Source organism: Ictalurus punctatus, chromosome 8 (genome assembly GCF_001660625.3).
Source record: "Ictalurus punctatus breed USDA103 chromosome 8, Coco_2.0, whole genome shotgun sequence".
NCBI lineage: Eukaryota > Metazoa > Chordata > Actinopteri > Siluriformes > Ictaluridae > Ictalurus > Ictalurus punctatus.
The window spans coordinates 4,149,565-4,176,973 of record NC_030423.2 but is presented as its reverse complement, the minus strand read 5'-3'; the positions used below and the strand labels follow the sequence as shown (position 1 = coordinate 4,176,973).

Below are 27,409 nucleotides of genomic sequence, written 5' to 3'. Positions count from 1 at the left end.
AAAGTAATATTCAACCTGTCCCAGTTTCATCAGCCGAATCCACACAGGATTCCTCATAACATCTACTCCGCTGTTAATGAAACTGATTACACATGTGACCTCATTCGCACGCTGCTAAGTATTGCCAAGTGATCCTGAATGTAGCTATGCATTTCCTTGGCTTTGTACTTGTATTCTGCACAGTGACAGTATATTTGAATCGAATCGAATCTAATCTAATCAATCATTTCACTGTCAAATATCTATAATACTACAGCAATGATTACTCCTTGAATCTAAAGGTGTGGATTCATTTTCTCGAACAGTAGATCCGGCTGAAATTCCGATGACAGGTTTACATTAACATTCTCGTTCTAATACGGGTCTTTGCTTTGTAAAGGTCGCTAAGGTTTCCACCATGGGAACGTTTTCAGAATAGAGGAATTTATGCTTTCTTTTTTCGGTGCTTAAAAGCACAAACTGATATTCGCCATCACTGGAAAATCACTGCGGTTAAAGAGGAATAAAGCACTTCTAAGCACAGGATTATTTTCCTATAACAGCATGTCCTGCCATGTTTTATTTCTTACATAGCTGTAAGTCTAGGTGGCTAGAGTAGTGTGAGAATTTTGGAGACTCTCAAAATGATCTCATCGGTCCATTTACATTGTTTTAATACTGATCCATAATGTTTGTTTTTTCACAAAAGAGACACAGAGGGATGGAAAGTGTCGGGGTCTTTTAACTCTCTAACCAGAACGGTCTTATATTGGTAATGTTTGATGTTATCGGATGCAGACAAAGAGCCGGTTGACACGAAGGCTGAGGCAAAGGAGGAGGGAGGAATGGAAGGGGAGGAATGGGGCATTCAGCTGTCATGCTCTTAGTGTTTGGGCTTCCTGTGCAGGTGGGCATTGAGGAGTGCCAGCTCCCTCGCTCACAACACAGGCGACTATGCATCCAGCCATAATGGATGCTTTTCACAGAAGCTGCTCTCTCACATGGGACACGAGAAAGGGAGACAGAGAGAAGTGTGGAGGAGGCTGCAGAATGAGAGCGATGAGGAAAGGCGCCGCCTAAGAAGAAACCAGACAGAAATGTGTACTTCTGCACCGAATGTGTGCTACGAGCAACGCACTGTAAAGAGATAAGCTCCGGCGGCAAACCTATTTGAAGACGACCACAAATTAACGCTCACGTCTAACAAGCAAGGGGAAAAATATCTGAGCAATAAATATGGCTATTGAACGATTGCAGTTATACTCCATGCATTCCCTCAGCTCTTTTTCAATATACGTGATTACTTAATTTGTAAACTGAAGATGACACTGCAGAATAATCCATTCGTGGCTCATTCAAAGCCATTTATAACCTCTGGCAGTTGCATTCATAGTATTTGTTGCTGTTGTATCTCGTCCTTGTAAGGTTTAATTATCTGCAGCCATGTGGCAACGTTTCTTGCTGCTTTCGCAGTGTTAAAAAGCACCGAACTGAAGTGACCAGCTGTTCAGCAAAGCACTCGGCCAGTAGAACGGTTATTGTTGTAGGTTGTGAAAACCTTGAGAATGTTCACGAATGTCTAAAATTGCTGGCAAAAACAAACATACCTTAGAATCTCTGTAATAAATGAGCAATTCGTCTATACAACCAGACTGCCTGTTTCTAAGAAAATACAGTTTCAGGAATCTGTTTCACTGTGGGGGAAAGCATGAATTAAATAAATAAAAGCCGCAGATAGTGTACGGTGGTTTAGTAGTTAGCACGTTTGCCTCACATCTCTGGGGTCGAGGGCTCGAATCCTACCTCCAGCCGGGTACTCCGGTTTCCTCCCCTGGTCCAAAGACGTGACCAATAAAGTATGAATACGTGACCAATAAACACCCACAAAAACACATTGTTATTTCAGCTAATTCAATGTTTAGTCTGCTTAAATCAAACCCTGACATGTTTCTTCAGTGGTGTGGTTTGAGAAGGAGAGAACATAGCAATTCCACCACTTGAGAGGAGCAACCAAAAAAAACAACAACCCGAGAATGCCTGTGATCTATATTAGCGTGTGATCTATGTACGTGAGTTCCAAGTAAACTCTAGTGGTTGGACTGCAGTGCACTTTACCCCTGACCATGCACTGTTTTTCCAATATTCAACTCTCCAATGTTGGTGAGCCTGTGCCCACCAAAGCCTCAGATTCCCACCTCAAGGTTCGACATGTTGAGCGCTCAATGCTATGAACTAATTTGGGTTTTCAGCAGAAGAAGCAGCAGCCTTTATTTTGTCACATATACATAACAGCACAGTGAAATTCTTTTCTTCACATATCCCAGCTTGATAGGAAGCTGGGGTCAGAGTGCAGGAACACCCATGATGCATCGCCCCTGCAGCAGAGAGGGTTAAGGGCCTTGCTCAAGGGCCCGACAGCGGCAGATTAGTAGTGCTTGGGCTTGACCTTCTCATCAATAACTTTTTTGCTTCCATATTAAAGCAATTTCTACCAACTGACCTAAGTCCAGCACCAGCGGTTTTACTGTTCATTAATCAGGTTATTTACTGTCCCAACAGGGTGATAGATCTCCATGAACAGGTGAGCCCACCTTTCAAACAGGTTGCCTGGTTACATGCCAATGTACAATAGTCCTTGCACTGTAATTCTGTGTGTTTCCTGTTGTACTACAACCTTTGTATCTCATACATGGTTTAATAATCAGTGAACAAGATTAGTTAATGTGTGAGAACACAAAAATTGCAGTGTAGAGGTGTTTCAGTAAAAGGACTGGGAAAGACTACTACAAAGGGATTATTTCCTGTGCTTTGTATTATGCTTGATAGACTCGAGTAGCTGCAGCAAGGGTGATGCAGAGTGATGGCTACAGTATCTGAATCAACTATACTCCCTCTGACTGGCAATCTGTCACTGCGCTGTTTCTGTGGAAGCTGAGCTCCGAGCTACACTACATCCAGGATATATGGTTCTTCTTTACACCTCACTCCTTAGATTTCTATCAATCATCACAGCCTATTCTTCACGTATTATGAGGTGTGAGAGAAACAGTGTATATATATGGTGTCGTTGAGCATCTTCACTTTCTATTGATGCTTCATGGGTATTTTTGACATACAAAAACGAATTCCTTTATCTTTGAGGTACTTTTAACTATCATTGATTCGTTGGGTCAAAAAATATCAAGTAAGTCTTTATGTGCTTGGAGACTTTGTTCTAATGAACTGGGAAAACCCTCTCCTTTTGTATGCCTGTTTTCGTAACACTTGTTTATCCTTTTAAGAATTTAGTTGAAGAGATTGTGTCAATGAGACATCCAGTGCAAAGAAAATATCTGTAATACAGTCAAATGTATCAAATACGTCTCATTCTGAGATTACGGTAAAACAAATATGAATAATAAGCCTATTTTCTAAACATTTCTTTCAAATTTCAAGTTTGCAGCTAGAACTTAGAAGTAAGTGAAAGACCTCCAGTTTGGCCTCCAGTTATTGGAAGCGTTTGGTTGCAGTTATTGCTGCTAAAGGTGGCACAACCAGATTTGAAGTTTAAGGGGTGCAATTAGTTTTCTCACATTGGTGATAGGTGTTTGATAACTTTTTTTGCTTCAATAAAAAAAATAAAAAATAAAAAAGTATAGTGTGTTTACGCAGGTTGCTTTTGTTTTATGTTGTATTTCATTTGAAGATCTAAAACGATTTAGTATGAGATACAGTTGCAAATAAAATTATTCAACACCCAGAGCAAATCAAGTTGATTGTCAAAATGTACAGACTTCCAGCTGTTTGCAACGAACAAATCAAACAAAGGCAATTGAAATAGTTCAACACAATGAATGCTTCAAGTGGTTTCTCCAAATTCAACTGAAAATGCAACTTATAATGATTTCTCCAGTCTCAAAATTATTCAACCCCTTCATGGCGAGTATCTTTAGTACTTAGTAGACACCCTTTTGCTCCTGCTGCAAACGAGATGCAGCGTTCCTGAGGAATCTTATCCCATTCCTTATGAGCAATGGCCTCCAGCTCAGTAATATTCTTGGGTTTGCGTGCTGCAACCGCCTTCTTCAAATCCCACCAGAGATTTCTATGGGGTTCAAGTCAGGTGACTGTGATGGCCCTGTAGAATCTTCCAGGACTTCTTCTGCAACCAGGCTTTGATGGAATTTGAGGTATGCTTGGGATCATTGTCCTGTTGGAAGGTCCAATGACGCCCAAGCTTCAGCTTCCTCGCACACAGCATGACGTTTTCTCCTAGGATTTCCTGATACTTCAATGAATCCATCTCACCTTCCACACGCTGCAGGTTTCCAGTGCCAGAAGATGCAAAGCAGCCCCAGAGCATCACCGAGCCACCACCATGCATGACTGTGGACAGAGTGTTCTTTCTTCATTCTTCTTCCTCCAGACATACCGCTGATCCATCGTGCCGAAAAGTTCCAGTTTTGTTTCATCACACCACAGAACAGAATCCCAAAACTCCTGAGGATTATTTATATTATTTCTAGTGCTTTTCTTGTGCTTTTAGGTCTTGGAGTTCTGGCATGGAAGCCTGCGTTTAGTACGCACCTTACTGTGCTCACTGAAACCTCAGTGCATGTTGCCACAAAGTCTTGCTGCAGGTCTTTTGGAGTCACTCGAGGGTTTTTCACAACCTGCCTTCTCAGAAATCTGCTTGCAGCCGTTGACAGCTTCCTTTTTCTGCCCTGTCCAGGTAGTGTACACTCAACAAACCCTTAGCCAGTTCAGGTATTTCATGTGTTCCAGCTCTAGCACAGCTGATGCAACTAATGAAGCCCTTGATTAGTTGCATCAGGTGTGCTTGAGACAACACCAGTTTGGCGTATTTGTGCTGTTGTGAGGGATTCTATTCAGGGGTTGAATCATTTTGAAACTGGAGAAATCATTATAAGTTGCACTTTCAGTAGAATTTGGGGAAACCACTTGAAGCATTCGTTGTGTTGAACTTTTTCAACTGCTGAGAGTCTATAAATTTTGACAATAAACCTGATTTGCAATGGGGGTTGGATCACTTTGATTGCAACTGTATACACAAAAACAGAAGAAATCAGTATGGGGGCACATACTTTTTCACAGCAGTGTAGCTATAGCCAGTCCCCCCAGGATTTTCCGATTTTGTGATCGCAGAAATGAACACAAATCAAGCAATATTCTGAGGAGCTTGCAATTTTTCAAAATTTTCTGCAGATTTGGACCAAAGCCCTCTTTCATTCACGCGAGCCGAACGTGAGTACAGCTAAAAGGTCTCATTTACCAACAAACATCACTGTGAAAGACCTTGCAGGACTTGCAAAACCGTGCAATTTAGTTTTCCGCAAAAAAATTTGCCACTGCAAAATCAAGCATTTTGGGTCACAACAATAACAACAACAACAACAACAACAACAACATCAACAACAAACCCTCCACGAAATCCTGTACAGACTGTATAACTACAAGCTCTATGTACAATACATGTATTGCATTGCATGTAAGAATGTTTACTCCCACTGTCCCTGCTAAATAAATGCACAGTAAACAATAAACAATAAAGCATGGAGTAAAATGCTGGAAGGCATTACTTTGCAGGTAGACACAAGTACAAGTTTATGGGAACAGGGCTCTGGATAAGTCTGATATCTCTGAGATGAGGGTATTCAACAATAGCCCTTTCTCTTAGCTGGTGACAGAGAACATAATATTTCCACAACAATGGCTTTTTAGTTCTATTCAATACAATAATCAGTGGCTATACAGGGAGTGCCTGAGTCACATTTCTTTTTCTTGCCATGATATCGGCTGACATTTACTGACGGCACGGCTGTAGAGATAGGAGGCTGTTATGATACCTGCAATAAAGTATGACTTTGAAATGTTTACTCTGGCTGCAGCCATCTATAACTTGGCCAGGATTTAGTCCTGTAGGTTTCTTTTCAGAAGAAGTGGACCAGAACAGAGGATGCCAGGCCTTTAGAATTTTCATAGGTCAAACACAGGCAGTCGCCTTAGAGAATAAGTACTGATGCATTTGGTCTCCTCCTCCTGCAGTTCTTTCTTCAATACATTTTAACCTACTTTTAATGGGGTCATACAAGCAGTCAATAGCACCAGAATTGGAAAAAGAAAACATAGCCCTGGGCTCAAAGATTACCCTTACCATTGTAGGTAAGGATTATTTAGTAATGTATGTGTGTGTAAACAGCCCATTGAACGCGTATGTTCAATCACAAGATCAAGGTACATGTAGCTTCAAGTGAAACATGACATTACAGCCCAGATCATGAAGCTCGAATCCACTTAAGTAACGTATGGTGGGAATACAGAGACGAAATGTTGTGGAATTTACTGCTGAAAGCTTTGTCGTGTTGCTTCTGCATGTCCTAATAACATTTCAGCAATAACGAAAAAAAAAGCAACGTGGCAGCCTGAGTGAGAAGGATGCTTTAATTATTCAAAAAGAAAGGTGGTGCTTGAACGCAGGTTACCCAAACAGTATGCGAGAAGTGGAGTATAAAAAAAAACCGTCCCAACTTTACGATATGCATTAGAGAAAACTGAGGGAATGATGCCAGGTTCCTCGCAGTGGTCTCAAAACACTAAATGCACATAATCTCACTTAGCATCTAGGCTTAAGCTATAACCCATGGAGAGCTATTTCCAGAACGGCCATTGTAGCCTCTCCATCTGTCCTTTTGTACACCAAGCAACCATGCCTTTATAGCGCAAAACATGCTATCTTGAGTTATGTTCCTTATGTGTTGCATGTAGTACTGTAGTATTGGTTGTTTTCCTAGATCGTAAAGTATTCCCATGCACTATTGTGTTTCATGATATTTCACTCTGAAATACCAAACGCCATCTTTACATTGGCTGTGCTTTAACAGGAGGCTCATTTTCTTAATGACATTAAAGTGCTTCAAGGCACAAAGCTCACTGCACTCATGGCGTCCTCCTAATAAAACCGGCCCAGTTCAAGCAGGCACATTTATGGTCCGCAATAACCCTAAAGTCTTAATAAAAATGAAAGCCGACATGGTCACATGGACTCCTCCAACTACTAGGCCTTCTGTTCTTAATGTATGAGGCATTCCATTAAAAGGGGGACACCTCCTCACAAGCAGAGCTTTTAGGCTGATTAGTTACTGGAAAGGGGAAAAAAATAGCAACGACCTTCACTGGAAATGCTGGTAGCCCACATCCTCCCTGACCTAATAAGCATGTACATCTAAACCTGCTGGTGCTTAGTATTCCAGAGGTGCGTGCTGGAGCCATCTCTCATTCAACAGCATAATCGTTATGAAGAGAGTGGAAGAAAAAAAAAAAAAAACACAGTAATATCTGTGCTCAATTAGAGCAAGCCATGATGCCAAATGGATAGTAACATATGAGGCGTCTAATGTCCCGGAGAAGTGCCCTGTCTCATTCTCTCTCCACTTTGCCACTGATGCTTGGAAAACCCGAAAAAAAAGAAAGACAAAGGAGACACACTCTCCTCAGTCTGTATGGTTGCATTTGTTGAATTACATTAAAGCAGTAAGTCACATAAGACCATCCAGTTCCTGCCACTAATGACCCATTTTTGTCTGGTTCCTCTCATCAGGGCAATGTGATTACAATACTACGAAAGCGCTGGGATCAAAGCGAGAACATTGTGCTCTTCTTTGTCTTGGTGATCTTGGTTTTTTTTTTGTGTGAAAGTTCGACATATTCATTAAAAAACCGAGCCAGATTATTACTCTTAAACTACAATTTAGATAAGGGATGAAGAGTCACGTGTCATGGTCGCCAGCAAGAAGGAAACAGCGGGTTACCTGTGCTGAGGCGCCACACTGTGTGGAGGAGACAGGTCACAGTGGCCTCATTACCACCATCATGCACACACACACATTGGACAAACAAGCAGTGCCCTCAATCTCACACATCCCACATGGCTCTGCGTGACTGAACCTGGCTCTCTGTTTGCTGATTTGACCCATGGTATTTGCTGCTGATGGGATTCAGGTAAAAGTCTACTCTTGTGCACTGGGGTGAAAGTAAATGTGGTAGCACTTGATCACCGGATTGCTGATGCCTTTTCCAGCCATTTAGCTCTGTTTTAAATGGCATTTAATGATAATATAATGATAAGATCATTTTTCAATTCAATTTTATTTGTATAGCACTTTTTTTTTCTTTTTTTTTACAATGGACATTGTCTCAAAGCAGCTTTACAGAAAAATATAAACACAGGATAGAGATTTGAAGTGTGTGAATTTATCCCTATTGAGCGAGACGGTGGGGACGGTGGCGAGGAAAAACTCCCTAAGATGATATGAGGAAGAAACCTTGAGAGGAACCAGACTCAGAAGGGAACCCGTCATCATCTGGGTAACAACGGATAGTGTGACAGTAAAAGAAGCAAGATAAATAAGTGCTTTTCATAAGCCTAGCATAACCCTAGTGTACACTGTGAAGAATTACTTGGAAGGATGTTGAAGGAAGAATGTTGTAGCTTACGTTTTGAATGACACTTGTTTCAGAGTGTACTTTATACTTAGATAAATAGGAGAAAATGACGGTGTTGTAAGTAAAAGAAAGATTTAAGCCGAGCGGTATAAGAACGGGAAGTATAGCCTCAGAGGTCGACGCACTATATGACCTGCAACCTCATGTGGACCAGGGGGTCTGTGTGTATTATCGTTGGTGCCAGGTCTAATTAAGAAGTAAAAGGCCAGATAAAAATCTAACTCAGCAGTTTGTATAAGTTTGCCTTATAAGTTTAATACTTACACACACCTTGTATCTACATTTACTGGCTATTTTATCAGGTAAAACAAGTATTCAGGTACAATTTAAAGGTATATCTTCTATAATTCATTTCTTTTATACCCTATCCATAGGAAAGGTACCAGCACAGGACCACCACCGACCAGTTATTATTTGGGTGGTGCAAAATTCTCATTACAGTAGGGACATTGACAAGGCATGGGGATTTTTTTTTTTTTTTTTTAACAAGTATATCTGTGATACTGTTTTTTTTTTTTTTTTTTTTTTTTTTTTTTAAGAAACGTCCACCAAACAAATCCCTCTGGCTAATTGTGTCTCTGTGGCCAGAAGCTGCAGTCCGACTGTGCATGCAAAAATCTCAATGTACACATGATAGCTTAATAAGACTGGTGTGCTGAATCTAGCTGAGAATGACTCATCGCTCCAATAATATATGATCAGTATCAATCCTTTGTTGGTGGTTTCCATTGATGAACATGGTATAAGGGAGCTGACAGCTGGTATACAGCAACAGTCAAATACCGTATACCGATACAGTGACCTATATGGTAAAATAACCAATGAGTGTTGGTACCGACGTATCTAATCATAGATGCACCTTATTAACTGTCAAATGAGAGGACAACTGGAAACACATCTGTATCTGCCATTATGAACGCGTCTCCAGTGACCACTTGTGATCGGATTTCATACATAATTTTCATTGGCGGAAGGGTGTTGCGCACATGTATTACATCAGTCTTCCGCTATATTTGTTTACAGGTAGACATATCCCATGAATCTCGTATACCAGTATGGGCTGTTTCAAAAGTTTCGATCGCGTAGTCTTCCAACAGAACGTATAAACGAACAGGAATGAGACAGTGAAAGAAGATACAAAAAGCAGTTTATATATTTTCTGGACAATGACACGGTCGATTAGGTGGTTTTTCAGTCATTAGGTGGTCTTTTGCTGCTTTCCGGGATGCATCAAGATGCTTTTACGTTCACACTACAAACGTCACCTGGTCATATGCGTCCCAAACCAGCTCTGAATCTGTGATCGGCTCAGAAACCGTCTCCGAGACACACTGGACCCCGTTCATACCTCTAATCAGCGCTGTTCATTTACAGTCGGATCATGCAGGATTAACGTTGCCAGGTGTGAACAATTTAGCCCCCTCATCTTTCATTTTTTCTGAGTTAGTCAGGTTTTTATAACATTTAAATGCCAGTAGTTCAGCAATTTTGTTTGACACTCACCAACAGTTTCAACGCAGGTAAACGGCACAAATCTGATATACAGTATGCACAAAATAATAATTACTAGTTAGATTTCAGCTCACAGCTTTAAAGTGGTCATAAAAATTGATGCCTTTTACATTTTCAAGCCTCATTCCATGTCTGTTCTTCCACAATTTATTTTAATAACTTATGACACACTTCAAACCTTCATTGCGGCACACATGACCTCGCTTATTATGCTAACCAAAACCTATGCTGAAGTTACAGCTGCAGAGTCTTTGATTGCTACAAGGTTAGAAAGTGCACACTACAGGCGTACACTTGCTTGGTATTCCCCTCAGCTGCTTCAGCCCTGTTTGGCAGGCCACTTCACGCCCCATCCTTCATTTGATGACTAAGATCACAGCTTTAAGGATGAACGTTGAGATGTCTGATTGATATTGGTAGCACTCACCACCAGAGCCCCTTTTCATGACAGAAGTCTTCCTGTTTCAATTTCCCAGGATCTCACAAATTTATATGGCGGCTTTTTTTTTTTTTTTTTTAATCTCATCAAGCCAAGCAGGGCACACATTTCTATTCAAGGGAAATATCAGCATCAGTAATATCCAATTTACTGAAAAGGGAAAGAGAGCGGGTCGAGGTGGCAGTATAGTACCACGCTACGTGAAGCATGGCATGGTGGTGTATGAATAAAAAATTTATGGCTAGAAAATAATAGATGGAATATAAATCCAAAAGCAGTCATATTCATTTAAGGAAATCAAGGCAATTAGTAACGCTTTGATGCAAAATGCAGTGGAGGGGCACAGAAAATGATTCATAATAAGAACCAAAGGGAAATTGCAGAAATGACCTCATTTCATATTTCCTCCAACTTCTTCAATATAGAAACACAGAGACTATGGATTACTTAGTTGTTGTTTTTTTTCTTTAAAGCAGCTGTTAGCAAATCACTAGTTATCAGGTCGAGTGCTAGTTATCTGAACATATACAATGAATGAACACCCAGGGTCCAGTTGCTCAAAAAGTTTATGATCCAGTAACCCGTCTTTCTTTTTTTTTCAAAGCAACGTTGGATTGGATCACCCTTATCCAGATACAAACCTTTCAAGAAGACCAAATCCTGATTTCTAGTGCTCTAAATCAGTCTACATGGCACAATGTAGGCTATTAGTTACGTATAGAACAACAGGTAGATTAGCCAGCATGGGGCCACTTTAAGTGTTTTAATTTGAAGAGACAAAAAACAGAACAATGAACAATGCAAACGTGCCCTTCGGACAAACACACAAATCTACGCTGTTCACAAATACAATGTGGATAAATTAAACACATGGTTTAAATCATAAAAAGTCTAAATGTCCAATAGGTAACAAAATAAGAACGTTCGGAGTTCTTCATATGTGGAGAGCAATAAGTGACGCAATTGTTAGAAACTACTTTTAACTGGTTCATCTCTGATGGTCGTGACATTGTCATTAATATACAGTGACGAATGACAGTTAAAATTATATATATTATTTTTGTTTGATATTGACAGATGTTTGGGGGATTATTTATGGGGACAAAAGTATGATGTATACTTTTATCTACTTTATCACTGTAACGGTTAAACAAATCAAGTGTATAAATAAATATATGAACTACATTACACAAACAGTTTTATTATTTGACCAGTTTTAAAGTTTTATTACATTTTGTTCCCGAAATCCTCCCTGAATCCACCCTTCTGCTGGGATCAGCATAATCCTGACTTTTTTTTTTTTTTTTTTTGGATAACAGGTATCCCAATCCTACTAAAAAATCTTGAACAACACATACTGAAGGTTTGATCCAGTTCAAAAGCAAGACTGGATTACATGATCTAATCTGATTACAGAATCCGTTTGTTCCCCACCTTTTGAACAACCCATTTTCAAGATTATATCCAATCCGATAGCAGAAATCCGATCGGGTTACTTCTGAACAACTGGGCCCAGGATAACCTTTTAAAATATGTTTTATATAACTGAAATTTCTGCTGCATGCCAGATTTAAAAACTACACACTAGTCTTATATTGTACATGCCGCAGCTTTTATTCCGTTTAAACATTACGGCCTGAAAAAATTCGAGCTATCAGTCATACATATGTAATAAGATCAAAAATGAATTATACTGCAGGAATTATACTCTCACATGTGGCAACCCACAATTAGTTTTATTCCAGAACAAAGTGTCAGTAATGAAAACCCTGTGCAACAGGAACTTCCCACAACGGAAATTAAAACACTAATTATGACACCTCCGAAGGCATGCGGCCTTGCTTTATATCAAACGCGCTGATGCACCACACTGCCATGACAATCCATACAACCTTGGTAAAAGCCAGTGAAAAACTGTCAGGACTTTATGACTACATAAATACCTAACACTGTCTGTTAATTTTCACAGTCTGCTCGCAATTCTCACTCAGATAAAAGGCCCATAATAGCTGGCATCAGTTAAAAGCATTTTGGCAGCGTTTTATACCAAACTGCCAACAGCCGACTGTAAGCATGTTAAAAAAAACAAAACAAAACAGCACATTTGAGCGTGTATGCCATTAGTCTTGCCCATTAGGAATTTGAATTTGAGCAAACAGCACATTCACAAACTAAAACCTCCTCGCAGGTGCTTATTGGCAAATGGAAATGTTAATGGTTGAATTTCTTTTTCTTTTAAACTTGCCATTTACCAAAAAAAAAAAAAAAAAAAAAAAAAAAGCATTGCTGAGAGATTTTTAAGGATTCAAGATTTATCTCAGAGTAGCAGAATGTTCTTTTACCTTCTGAGTGATGCGACAGGGTTAGCAGGCTCACACAAGAGGCACCGATGCCTGATCCGAAGACTGTGATGCGGTTCGAATCGCCACCGAAGTAGCCAATGTTCTCGCTGATCCAGCGCAAGGCCTGGATCTGATCCAGGAGGCCGTAATTACCTTTAGCGGCCTGGTCACCTGTGCTCAGGAAGCCTGGAACACAACAACGACAAAACAGTTTCTTTAATGGACTGGTGTATCAGTGGTTTTACAAGGCATTCTGTTATGTTTCTCTCCTGTGGTCTGGGTAAAAATGTAAGCGACCGTGACACAAAGATATTTAGCTATAAATAATTGTTTTGAAATTCAACATTTAAAAAGATACAGCCTTTCCCTTCAGCGTTGTCTCCAAAGCCACACCCCCAAAACCCATTTAGGCTAGAACACCTGGGGGCGGTGTTCCAGCATGCAAGGTTAACTTAATGTCACATACACCCTGAACTCTAGGCTGATTAGCTCAAGCATTGCTTACTCAGGGTTTTCTGGTTCCACAACACCGGTGAGGAGTAAGTTCAATCAACCTCCTATTGGTAGCTCAGAGTTAACACGCGCACACGGTGAGTACATAAACACACTGTTAATGGATCACAGATTTCACGAGTCACCATGGAAACCCAGGGTGAGAAAATGAGAGCATACATTAGCCAAGCGGAGTTAGAGGTTTTAATGCATGCTTATTAGAAATACAAGACAATTTTATATATATATATATATATATATATATATATATATATATATATATATATATATATATATATATATATATATATATATATATCCCTCCGTCAGTTTCTTAACATCAGTTTCTTAAAACTTCATAGTGTAATCCTTCTGGATCCAAAGAACTTGGAGCCAAGTCAAAATGATCCACAAAAACATTCTCCAAAAATGTAATATTTCATAAAATTTCCTAAACTGTAACCTGACTACTTGGGCCTACCTTCTATAATAACTTTTCTCTAGGTTCTATAGGAAGAAGGCAGAGGCCCGTAAAATGGGCGGGGCACCACCACCTTCACTCGCTCCGGATGAGGAGCTGGTACGACTCATGGTCGATGCAGGGGGCAGTTCATCAGCCTCAGCCACCTCCCATGATATAACTGGCTTGGTAAAATGTAGGTGTAACACATTAGTACTAATAACTTTTTTTTTTTTTTTTTTAAATGTTTCCCGTGATATATCCTTAAACACTCAAGATGACCATAAACACTGCCACCGTTTGAAAAAGGCATTTTGAAATAACTCTTCACTGGCAACGTTTCACTTGTTAATTACGCATGCTTGTTTTATTTTACCGCATATGGTGTGTACAATCTTAATAGTAGTTCCCCTATTAGATCAAATGGAGGTACAAAAAGCTGAACATAAAAAAGGTCAGGATTGAAATTGAATTGCTGGAGCACTGGCTAAAGGTGGGCAAAGAATTGTTTTTGCCTAGTGATGATTATTCTGTCATTTATTGTTGAATCGTAAAGCAATAAATACATTTTTAATATTTTTTTAATTATAGTAAGTAAAGAAACAATGAACCACACTTGACACTTGAAGCACACTTTGTGCATTAGTTATTTATTGAGAAATTATTTTGGCAGATCACATCTTGTACCCTGCCATCTCTTTGGTTCACTAGATTCCTCTTGACATCCTCATTGGTTCATCATGGATTATGGCCAAGGAAGTGCACAAAATCGTGTAGGAACCGTTTGAGTCCAAGGCATACTGTATGAACGTCCACACATGGTTGCCTTTCCCACATGCTCTATATCACCCAAGTTAATAACAGAACACTCCCTCTGGCAAAATAAACAAACAAGGGCAATGCATAAAATGCGCTCAGAGTTAAGCGCTGATCCACGATGTGTCACATTGGCGATGTTAGTTTTCAAAAGGTTCATGTGAATAATGGTAACGCACATCTATACATGGTCTTATCACCCTCTCATGGCGAAAAAGATTTTTTGTAATCCGTGCTTCCTTGTCCACAGGGCACGCTATGCTCCGCGGCTCTCTGAAACAAACTAACCCTGGAACATAACCTACTTCAGAGCAGGTTATGTTCAGAGAGTAAGCCACTATGGCTACTTAGACACCTTGAATGTTACCTCCGTTTTTAGAACCAAAAGTTGAGGTTATCCATTTACTCTGAGTAAACTTACCCATGTAAGTCACATGACCTGCTTTCTGGAATACCCCCTCCCCCTGAATGGCAAAAGGTAGAGCTTTCTGAATTGACAAGCAACATGGTTACCAGGCAAGTAGAGATGCCTCCATATCCTGATTGGTTGGACGTTTGTGGTCTACATCATGTTTTGTTTTTTTTCTCCCATTTACCGGTCCACAGTGGCTGTACTTTTTCTTCTGAACAGATACCTTTGAGTCCACTGGAATGTGAGAAGAACTTTAACAAAAATAGTTCCTGAGTTAATCCCTGACCTCACCTTTAGAGTTTTATTTTCCTGTCGGAATGTAGCAGTGGATAAACATTCCGGTTATTTAAGAACCAATGATGAGGAATGGCTTTGAGGATAAAAAAAAAAAAAAGAAAGGAAAGTAATGGAATAGTTCTGCTATTCAGAAGTGCTGCAACTACGACCGCAATAAACTGCAGAAATGGGAACAGAAATAATCGAAGACTAAAATGCCTTCAGCATGACTACACTATATTATACAATGCTAATTAGCATAGTGTATGTAGGGAATAAAACATGACATGGTGTGCTGTTCCAGGAAATAATCAATGACAGGGTGTGTGATGCGGCCGATGCACACCGTAGTTGCAGTTAACCCCCCGAAGCTGATCACACTGCAAAAAACGTCTTTCTTCAAACAAGCACGGCCGACTTAAATCTAGTCCAAGTGTTCTAAACTCAAGCAAAATCTTCAAACTAGACAAAAATGCCAAAATTTAAGCAAGTGCTTATTACAAGCAATGAAAACTCAGTTATTCAATATAGACTTACTTAAAATGAATATTTTACACTTCATAGTTTATCAGGTGTAATCCTTCTGGACCCAGAAGAACTTGGCGCCAAGTCAAAATGAAACATTTTCCAAAAAGATAATATTCCATAAACTTCCTAAATTGTATCCTAACTAATTTGCCCAACCGCCTATAATAACATTTCTCTCTGTTTTATATATCTACAGGAAGGATGCAGAGGCATCATTTTCTTGTAGTTGCTACTGTAAGGGACATACAGCACGTCCTGCCACATTTATAAGTGATTGTTGTCTTCATGTATTGTTTCTGTTTGCTAGACCAAACATTATTAGTAATTTGCACTGAAAGATGTAGATGAAGAGACCACCTCTGCTGTGACAGTGGGACGAAATGAAGAAGCTGGGACGCCCACAGAGATATAACACATATGATGCGTTACCTTTTTTTGTTTTAAAAAAAAAAAAAAAAAAAAAAAAAAAAAAAAAAAAGATGTGTGACTATTAAAACTTCGTCATTGTCCCCTTAAAGTTTACGGCTGGGAATTCCTGTACAGAGGAGGGTCCGTCTACCTCCACACAGAATATTGACAGTGTAAAAAAATAAAAAATTGTAGTTGTACATATTTAAAACTATTTGGTCTGTATATGTATTACAGACACTTATGTTATCAATCATAATGAATTATCATTCTGTCTTCCTAGCTGCCTGTGAAGGAGCTGTACAAGGTCCATCCTCAAATGCAAATTAGAAAAAGTGACATGGAGATGGATCTTCTACAACTTCAAATGGAGGCCAGGCTTGAAACTGTATCGCTGAAGCACTGGCTAACGTTAGCGATGGTTATTCTGTCATTTACTGCTGAATGGAAAAGCGATGAATACAAATGCTTTTTTCATCCATCCATCCATCCATCCATCTTCTATACCGCTTATCCTTTTCAAGGTCACGTTGAAACCTGGAGCCTATCCTAGGGAGCATCGGGCACAAGGCGGGGTACACCCTGGACAGGGTGCCAATCCATCGCAGGGCACAATCACATACACACTCACACACCCATTCATACACTACGGACACTTTTTTTTTCGGACATGCCAATCAGTCTACCATGCATGTCTTTGGACTGTGGGAGGAAACCGGAGTACCCTAACCACAAGTAGTGCTAACCACTAAGCCACCGTGAGCCCCATGTCTTTTTCAATTACAGGAAATAAAGAAAAAATGAACCACACTTGACTGTTCACTTTGGACAGTAGTCTTTTAATTAGAAGCGATTTTGGCAGATCAGATCTAGTAACACCCTGAAATCTCTTTAGTCCACTGGGTTAGGGAACTGGGGGTTCCTCTTGATCTTGTTCATGAAGAGTAGGGGGCCTTTAAATATTCTGGTATTGTGTACAGACCCTGGCCGTTTTGCTTTCATGTTGGTGATGAGGTGGGATGTGTCACATATTACCTAGTAAGTGGGGACCAGTAACTAAATAATGAGTAGCCAGTACTTTAATTTCATTTAAAACTTTGATTCAGCACCCAATAATCTACTTTTACCTGCACATCGATGCTATGCAATGACTTCGTTGACTGAAGGAGCTTTAATAGGAATGTCGGTTCCATCAATGCATCCGATCACATTTGGGAAACCTGACATTTCCAGGGAACTGCACAAAAATGTGGAGTGTAAGGCATACTGTACGAACGGCCCTTCACACAGTTGCCTTTCCAACATGTTCTGAATCGCCCACGTTATACAGAAAACTCCCTCTGGCAAAAAAAAAAAAAAAAAAAGAAGAAAGAAAGAAGAAAGGTACTGCGTAAAATGTGTTCGGTGTTAAGCGCTGATCCGCGATGTGTCACGTTGGCGATGTGAGATTTCAAAAGGTTTGTTAAATAAATGAATGATTCACGTGAACAGTGGTAACGCTCCCGAAATATTCATCCGAATATGAAAACACATCTATATGTGGGTCTTATCACCCTCTCATCTGTGCTTCCTCGTCCACAGGACGTTTTTCAAAAGGGCACGCCATGCTCCGTCAGCTCTGAAACAAACTAACCCTGGAGCACAACCTGCTTCAGAGAAATTATATAGAACTTCTATAGGGGTCTTTATCAGGGGTTACACAGAACAGGTGTGAGTGATCAGTGGGACATGTGACATGGCCATGTGACATGCTAGGGCTGATGGATAATGTACTGTAGTTCAGTGTGGATTTCAGCGTAACCATGACACCTAGCTGCTTCATTGAAAAATTGAAGTGTGCAAGTGGTCTCAGTCTTAAAAATAAGGAAAACCATCTTGTTTCTCTGCTGGTATATTATGCAAACCATTGTTGTAGATTGTAACTGGTTGAATCAATATTTAGCTGGAATATCTTATTAAGACAAAGTTAGATATATTTTCTTAAAATTCGATTACTTTTCCAATGCAAAACATGCTTGGCAAGATCATTTTTATTTTTACATGAAAAATAAGACTCATTTCCCAGCAGAAACAAGGCTTTTTTAATTACTTTCTTGAAATTCCTTTTTTGTAGTGTCTTAAGAGGATAAGAGGACAGCAACTCCCCCATTGCCAAGCCCGGATAAGAAAGGAGGACGCTTGGGCGTCGGGCTAGCAACCCGTGCCCATTAAAACCTTTTGCTACAAAAACAATAACAAGATCAACAAATTCTGCTTATCATGGAGGCGGACTGGATCCAAAGCATACGATGGTACCGGAGGAACCAACGACAGTGTCCGATGCCGGAAGAGGGATACGATATTCTCTGCACGGAACAGCACTCGCATTGGATCGCGGAATGTGAGGACTCTGTATCAAAATGGCCGACTCGCTCAACTACTGCGATGACTACCAACTAGATATCCTTTGTACAAGTTGTTAGCACAGAAACAGTAATGTATTTGAGCAAGCGCGTTCATATAAACCTTGGATCTAAAATGACTGTCTAGGCTGCTGTTATAAAAAATTAAAAAAACACCTTCTGATCAAACAGAAAAGAAGTGCTGTTGTATAAGAAAAAAAACAAACAAAACAACAGGCAACAGTAGAATCTTAAAATCTGTCTTTACAGTCAGAGTATACATTACGCGGTATTAAAGACATGTTTCTGTATTGTGTACTCGAGGAAAACATCAATCAGTCAGTCTGACAACCAGCTGTGTACAATTTAATCACAAGACATGATGATTTATGATTATGAAACGACAAGACCTGTACCACAAGAGCTCTACAATGTTTAGCACATGATAGGAAACCGATATAAATACAAACTAGTTAATCATATGACAATCAAAGATATTGACACGCAATAATGGGACTTACATAGATCTTGAAATGGAACCCGTTTTCATACCCAAAACGTCTGTCAATGAAACCCTCTAACATGATACAGGAGCTTTCTACCAGGCATGTTTGTATTTCAGTGATCATTTCAGGCTCGGGAAAGATAAGAGCTCGTGCCATTTTCTCACCCATTGGGCTCCAAGCTAAATACAGACACCAGGTTTAATAAAACGCCAAGAATCAAAATTCCTGCGACTGAACCAAATGATGTATTGAGTCTATAAGGCCAAAGCAGACTCTCAACATGGGTGGAGATCAAGTGACATGTATATAGCAAAATTGATTTACAAATCGTATCCCTGGAGAGTCCTTATTAACACCGCTGATAAGAAATGCATTTCCTAATACAGGGAGGTCAGCTGTTTTATCTGAACTGATTCCATTCACAACCTCGGCAGAGGATTTTTGTTTGGACAATAAAGCGCGTTGTGGACGAGTCGTCAAATTGCAGGGCTGGAGTTATCGTCTAACAGAGATGTAGTGTGCATCTCCATAGGTCACAGATGCCTGAATGATGATTAACATTCCAAGACTCTGATTCCAGGCTCTAATACAATGTTTCTGTTGAGGGCTCAATCTCTGTCAAACGTTTTAACACAACTCATAAACTGGATGGCTAGGAGCTACCTGGAACACTGAACACGTACAGAGTTACGCAAAACACGCAGGAAATCCGCTAGGAGGGGAAGAACAGGGAGCTGGTCCTCATTTTATCAGGTGTAAATCAATTAAATAGCATGAAATTGTTTGCCATATCAAAGAGAGCTCATTCTTCCAGGACAGAGGGAATATGCTAACAGTAAAAAAAAAAAAAAAAAAAAAAAAAAAAAAACCATTAAACTCCCCATGGGCATTGTCAGACATTTTGTGTATAATAAATCCATGGATTTTTTCCTGCTACATTTCTGCCTCATTTGAAACGATTTTCGTTCAAATTTTGTCTTAAAAAACATTCCTCTTCTCTGATGTCTGATGTCACGTACAGCAGAGCTCGAATCCTTTACTACTCTGAGCATCTCTCGGGAGCTTGTTAGACACACCACGAGCAGGAGATCAGCCAAATAAGGTCATATGAAGACGAATGGGAACTAGGATGAAATAAATTCACCACTGATCAATAATTGTGGTTGTTTAAGATACAAAAACAGTCGCACATTCTGCTGCGATCACGCAGGGGGGGGGCTGAGTTAAACACAGGGCCCTGCTGCTGCGAGAAACATGACCGAAAGCAAATGGATCAACAGATGGTCTACTTTAGAGCTCGCAAAGGATGAGAGTAGTGAGGATGTATGCTGGAGAGGCCAGTAAAGGAGCGTTCTCCAGAGAAACCACAAAATATTCAAATATCTGTACGCAACAGCTCTAGACGGAACCTGGCTTTAGAAGTTATATAGGATCATGGTATTTGAGTGTATGATCCATGTCAACAGGAGGCGCAAAAGCATCCAGGGTTCTCAATATGTCTCTCATGATTTATAAGAAGAAGCAAACGTGGCAAATCACTTGGCTACTACTGTAAGTGAAAAGAGTCAGCAGAAACACTTATTCCATTATTTCTAGTTCCATAAGTTCCATTCAGCCTTGACCAGAACAGAGAAGTACGGAGGAAAGCAGCTGTATATGACTGCCAGTTTTCATAACACGCTGAGCCTTTCAAATTTACTTGTGATTTTCCACAAAAACACCCTGTTCTTGTTTCTGAGAGGATGAGACTTGTTTTCTGCTATAAACAGATTTTAAAAGAATACTTTTTAAAGACAGTGCTTTCGTTTCTCCAAACACAACCCTTCTCGTTTAAAGCAAAACGTGTCTATTTTGGTCTCATTCTTCCACAAAGGATTTTTCCAATAGCCTTCTGGCTTGTCCACATGATCTTTATAGAGAGCAGTGGTTTTCTCTTTGTAACCCTGCCATGCACACCATTGTTGTTCAATGTTCTCCTAATAGGGACTTGTGAACATTAACATTACCCAATGTGAGAGAGGCCTTTAGTTGCTTAGAGGTTACTCTGGGATCCTTTGTGACCTCGCGGACTATTACACGTCTTGCTCTCAGAGTGATCTTTGTTGGTTGAACAGTCCTGGGGAGGCTAACAATGGTCTTGAGTTTGCTCCATTTGTACACAATCTGTCTGATTGTGGATTGGTGGAGTCCAAACGCTTTAGAGATAGTTTTGTAACATCATCAGTTTCTAGCCTGATGTGCATCAACAATGCTTTTTCCAAGGTCCTCAGAAATCTCATTTGTTCCTTCCTTGATACACTTCCACAAACATGTGTTGTGACGATCAGACTTTGATAGATCCCTGTTCTTTTAATAAAACAGGACGCTCACTCACTCACACCTGATCATCATCCCACTGACTGAAATCGCCTGACTCTAATTTCACCTTCAAATGAACTGCTAATCCTAGACGTTCACATACTCTTGCCTCTCACAGAGATGCAATAGTGGATCATTTTCCTCAATAAATAAATGACCAAGTATAATATTTTTTTGTCTTATTTGTTTAATTGGGATCTCTTGGTCTGCTTTTAGTACTTGTGTGAGAATCTGACGATGCTTTAGGCCATATTTATGAAGAATTGTAGAACATTTTAAATGGCTCACAAACTTTCAAGCACCACTTTATATAGTGTAGCTACCGTCCATTTCAGACGTTCCATAGGACAAGAATGAAAGGTTGAATACATGCAAACTAATGGAGTGCCTGAGAATAGGATCGCTCACTCCTTCTTCCCATCTTGCGCCTACACAAAGGCTTCTGTTCAATTCTACCTCAAACGTTTTTTTTTTTTTTTTTCACCGGCCAGAATGTTGTTTAGCATCAGAGGCAGGTAAAAGGCAGCCTGAGCCTGAGTCTCCTGTCTTCATTGACACAGACATGCAGCTGCACTAAATACATCTAAAACCTTCTGCAGAACCCCCCCACCACCACCACCACCTGTATTCAGTATTTGAGCTTGTCAGGATTCCAAATGCTGTCCATTCATGTCACCTGGACAGCTCACCAGAGCACGTCTTTCCCTGCCTACTTTACATATATGAATATTGACACACATTTGCACATTTTGTTGTTTGCCAAGCATTTAGAACACCGTGTGCTTACAAATGCTATGACTATGTGTGTACTGATTATGCAGTTAGGATTTGCAAAAAAAAAAAAAAAACTATTCAATTAATAATGTATTCTATCATCTATATTTTCTCTATTTTGCATTGATACATATATACACTCAACGTTCACTTTAATTGGAACACCTGTACACCTGCTCCATCATGAAGTTATCCAATCAGCTAATCATGTGGCAGCAACACAATGCATAAAATCAACCAGATACAGGTCAAGAGCTTCAGTTAATATTTGCATAATACATCGGAATGGGGAAAACATTCGGTGGAAGCTCTAGAGACCATTGTGTGTGAAAATCCAATGAGATCAGAAATACTCAAACCAGCCCATCTGGTACCAACGTCCATGCCACGGTTAAGTGCTAAGTGATAGAAATCACACTTTTTCCCCATTATGATGTTTGATGTGAACATCATCTGAAGCGTTTGACCTGTATCTGCATGATTTTATGCACTGTGGTGTACAGGTTCTCCTATTAAAGTGGACGGTGAGTTATAATACCGGTACATATAATTAGACAAACATATACACATATATGGACTAGGGGTGTAACAAAATACAACCGTATGTATCTGTTTAATGCATAAAACTTCCATATCTGTATCTGGATTCAAATTTAAACCCGAAGTGGGTGTAGGCCAAACTGGAAGTTTTATTTTTAAACATACTGTATGAACCCTAACTTATGCCTCTGTAAATACTAGAAAACACTGGGTGGTGGGGGCGGGGGGTATGGGATTGGGACAGAGATAGAAATGCCAGCACTGTCAGCATGGTTTGTGAATTCTGGCTCTAACAGTTTCTCAATCTCACCTAGTATACAGGTCAGACCGCTTTTATTTAGTTTGTACCTTCTATCTATAAATTTGAATGAATTTATGTCTATTTTAGTTCTATTTCTCCAAATATGAACAAACTAGTAGCCTAATTTAAACCACTGAGACCCTGACCAGGCACTAACTAAGGCTGAATAAATGAACACTGTACATGTTCATATCTGACCACTCAGGAATTTTTTGTTACGTTAACCAGATGCCCTTTGAAATAAATAAATAAATAAATAAATAAACCCAAACCCACAATGTATCCAATTTGCATCCATTTTGCATCCATGTATTAACACATTATCTGGTATGGCATGGTATGGGATTTCTGTATAAGGCTCTGAAGGCCCTGAAGTGTGGTTAGCTGATATCCAATCAAATCAATTCCTCAAATTGTCTTTAAAATCCCAGTATGTGCCAGCAGCTCATGATTCAACGTGATTCAATTTGTCCGATTCCCAAGGTATGGGCGTTCTGCTGTTTACATGTAAATATCATCACTTTGTCACTAGAGAGCTTCTATAACTTTCATGGTCTATCTCTGTTTCTGACTCGGCATGGTTGTGTAATCAAGCCGTAGAGTGGGAATCTATTATCACTGGCCCCACTCAGGAAGTTGAATGGTGGCTCAAACAAGTGGGGAGGAGAAAAGGAGGAAGAGGAGGAAGTTGCGGACGATGATGCAATGAAGGCGCAGGACTGGGCCATTGCCTTTCTTTCTCTCAGTCTTTCTATCTCCCTTTGCCCTCACTGTGGGTGCCAGATAACAAGGCTGTCTGTGTGTCCCAACTATCTTCCACCCCTCTCAATGCACCAGGAAAAAAGGCCACACAATCAAAGCCTTGAGAGGCTTGCAGAAAACCTCCCTCCCTCGCAGCTCAACGAAGGCGCGCCAGGCCCCCTACCCCCACCCCGGGTGTCTGAATGGAAGATTCTGGGGTGTGGATGGAGAAAGAGAGGGCTTGAAGGCCATCCTCCAAACATCCGCATAAAGAAGCAGTGTGTCAGTTTCGCTCATGAACACTATCACCCCTGCAGTCCATCTCTCCCTAAGGGATCTATTCACTGTTCCCACATACTAACCACTCACCCCCCCCCCCCCCCCCCCCATTAAAAAAAAAAAGTCCCGCTCCCTGTCAAAAAAAATCACGGCATTCCGATAAATACGAGGTCTGAAAAGAAATGGGGGCGGGCAGGGGAGGAGAGTGGGCCAGTGAAAAGATTCAACGTCCATTTATATCACGAAGCAGCTTCTCTGTCACTCTCTCTTTCCCGGGGCACTCAATAATGTGACTACGGAGTTCAAAGAAAGACAGTGCTGTATTTTTTTTTCCGCTTTGAATACTGAGGCCTATTCACTACATGCTTCTTCTGAGTTTCCGGTGGTAGAACAAAAAGGAGGCCATAGATGTGGACATAGCTATGTTGTGAGACACTAGGAATGACAAGCACATTGCGATTTTCTGTTCAGCAAGTCTGTTTATTGTCAGATGGTTGGAATGGTCCACATATGTGGCATCTCAATCATGTTTGTTTCAAGTTTTTGGAAATTCCAAATGCCACTGGATGAATACAGCTCCATCTCCATCTGCCTCCAAGGTCCTGGCTTGCAGCTGTGCTTTTAAAATGACATATTCCACAGAGTAAACTGTGAATTCATGGTAAAGCCTACATATGGTAAATGGCATGTGATAACATATTATATGACTTCATGTGCAGTGTAATCTCATGCCAGGAGGCATACCTTAATTGGTTTTAAATGAGATCCAATAAGAGTGCCTTTGGAGACCAGTACGCTTTAAACTCGGTGAAGCTGAGCTGCACGCCTCCAGTTCATGATGTCACCCCGTGCTCAAAATTTTAATTGCTTTCTCCAATCAGTCTGCGAAATGAACGGCGAATGAGGCTGACCCCAATCTACCACATGTGCACCAGCACAACATAGTTTAAATATCTACTTCAACCTTCTTAGCAGCATAGACATGGGCCAGTCTGCAAACTGTCATCGACGCAGCCCGCTTATCATCAATAGAAGATGATACACTAAAAAGCGCTGGAAAATTCGCAGGTGATAAAAACAGATTTCCTCCTAGAAAAGCGTGTGGTGAGTAGTGGAGTAATATCAGAGTGAACAGGGAGGGGGCAGCTGACATCCTTTCCCGTCTTTGCTGGTAGCTCTTAATCTGATTACACGATTGGATCTCTTTGGACAGTCCAAGCTCACCCGCCTCTATAAACCACTGGACCCAGCTACAAAAGAGCAATTTGCATGGTACACTCTCCTTCCTAATGGAATACATTCCAATCGATCCCACACAATGCTAAGTGGTTTGGTGGATGATTTGGGGTGCACGAGGAGACCAGCTCTCAAAGACAGTGAAATGCATTTGCTCCACAACAAATTGAATGAAGGCCAGCAATATTCATGTATCTTCTACACCACTCAAGTGAAGTGGATGTTGCACACATAAGCATTGTGCCTAATCAAAGCAAATTGTGAGAAGAGAACAGGCTCGCAAGATGATAAATCAGAGCGCTTTCAAAGTGCACCTGACCTCAGGTGGCAGCCATAATCTTGCTTCCTGCTAATGAGCAGATACTAAGGGATCTCAATCTTTGAAGTTTTCAGATGTAGTACAAGGGCAAGTTAGCACCCAACCTCACTTAGACAACCTGCTATCTTTTCTCATTTTTACCCCCACTTTTTATGGAGCAAATGATTAAGAAATTGCACCAGTACAGGGAGTAGGCCAATGAGGTTCCCTTCTTCTGAACTATTTCCTGTGTATGACTGTCTGTGTTTTTGAGAAATTGCAGAATTTCCTGAATCACAAAGCTGGCCTGACTCCTGAATCACTGACGAGGTGATAACAGGGCACTTAGTTAGCTGCCCTTCACCTAAGGGAGAAGCGTAAAAGAGAACTATGCCTCGGCTGTCCTGCTCTGAAGTAGATTAGAGGGGAAGTTGCTGCCTCACAGCACGCCGCTGTGTGTTTGAATGCTCAAGCAATGGGGAAGTATGGATATTAATCACAGGGACAAGTGCATGCTTAGGAGATGGATGGGGTGTGAGTGCAGTGATGTCACCCTGACGAATGGCTTGGCAATGTTGGCGGAGACTTGCACATCGCCTCTCATTTCAATTAGTTCCTCAGTGCTACTAGCAGCTCTCACCTCTAGCACAGTGTAAAAACATGTCGGTGTTTGCACACACAAAGTTTCCCCCACCCACCCTCTCAATCCTCAGGTTGAGGAACAAACACACTTCTATCAAACCAAACTGACAGTAGTGCTTTCTAACAGGGGATTGGTGATCCATGAGCATTGCTCTTTGAATTAATCACTTGCTATTACTGGCACAGCAGTTTGCAGGCTTCCCCCAACCACTGGAACTCATTACACAGTGAATATCAGCTCTCACCCAAGGACTGTCACTCACCACCCACATGATTAACTCAAGTTTCAAGCTCATTCTTGTAATTAGAGTACATTTTCTTGTCATTTGTCTGAAAGGCACATGAGCAAATTGCACATGCTTTACTCAGTAGTAATTTATACACGATCAGTTATAACATTAACTTGTGCCGCCAAAATATCTCTGACCCGTCGAGGCATGGACTCCACAAGACCTCTGAAGGTGTGCTGTGGTATCTGGTACCAGGATGTTATAGTAGCAGCAGATCCTTTAAGTCCTGTATGTTGCAAAGTGGGTCCTTTATGGATCGGGCTTGTCTGTCCAATAAGTCCCACGTATGCTCGATCGGATTGAGATCTGGAGAATTTGGAGGCCAAGTCAACACCTTGAACTCTTTGATATGTTCCTAAAACCGTTCCTGAAGAAGTTTTGCAGTGTGGCAGGGAGCATTATCCTGCTGAAATAGGCCACTGCTATTAAGGAATACCATTGCCATGAAGGGGTGTACTTGGTCTGTAACAATGTTTACATAGGTGGTACGTGTCCAAGTAACATCCAGGAGAACATTGCCCAGAGCATCACACTGACCAGGTCCCTATGCAACAATGGGCCTTTGGTACCCACGACCCTGTCATTGGTTCATTGGTTGTCCTTACTTGGACCACTTTTGATAGGTACTAACCACTGCATACCGGGAACACCCACAAGACCTGCCGTTTTGGAGATATTCTCACCCAGTCGTCTAGCCATCACAATTTGGCCGTCATCAAAGTCCCTCGGATCCTTACACTTGTCCATTTTTCCTGCTTCCAACACATCAACTTTGAGAACTGACTGTATAGCTTTCTATATCTCACCCCTTGACAGGTGCCATTGTAACGAGTTAATGAATGTTATTAACTTCACCTGTCAGTGGTTCAAATGTTATGGCCGATCAGTGTACAGCTG

At 40.7% G+C, this 27,409-nt stretch overlaps 1 protein-coding gene across 2 annotated transcripts in view; it reads right to left on the bottom strand.

Annotated features, from left to right (window-relative positions):
- nlgn3a (neuroligin 3a) overlaps positions 1–27,409 on the bottom strand; it is a 167,960-nt gene that overhangs the window by 40,379 nt on the left and 100,172 nt on the right. For both annotated transcript variants that reach the window (XM_047157069.2, XM_017475248.3), the window contains one exon: positions 12,775–12,960. In XM_047157069.2, the coding sequence (XP_047013025.1) occupies positions 12,775–12,960 (186 nt within the window). The remainder of the gene's footprint in view (positions 1–12,774; positions 12,961–27,409) is intronic.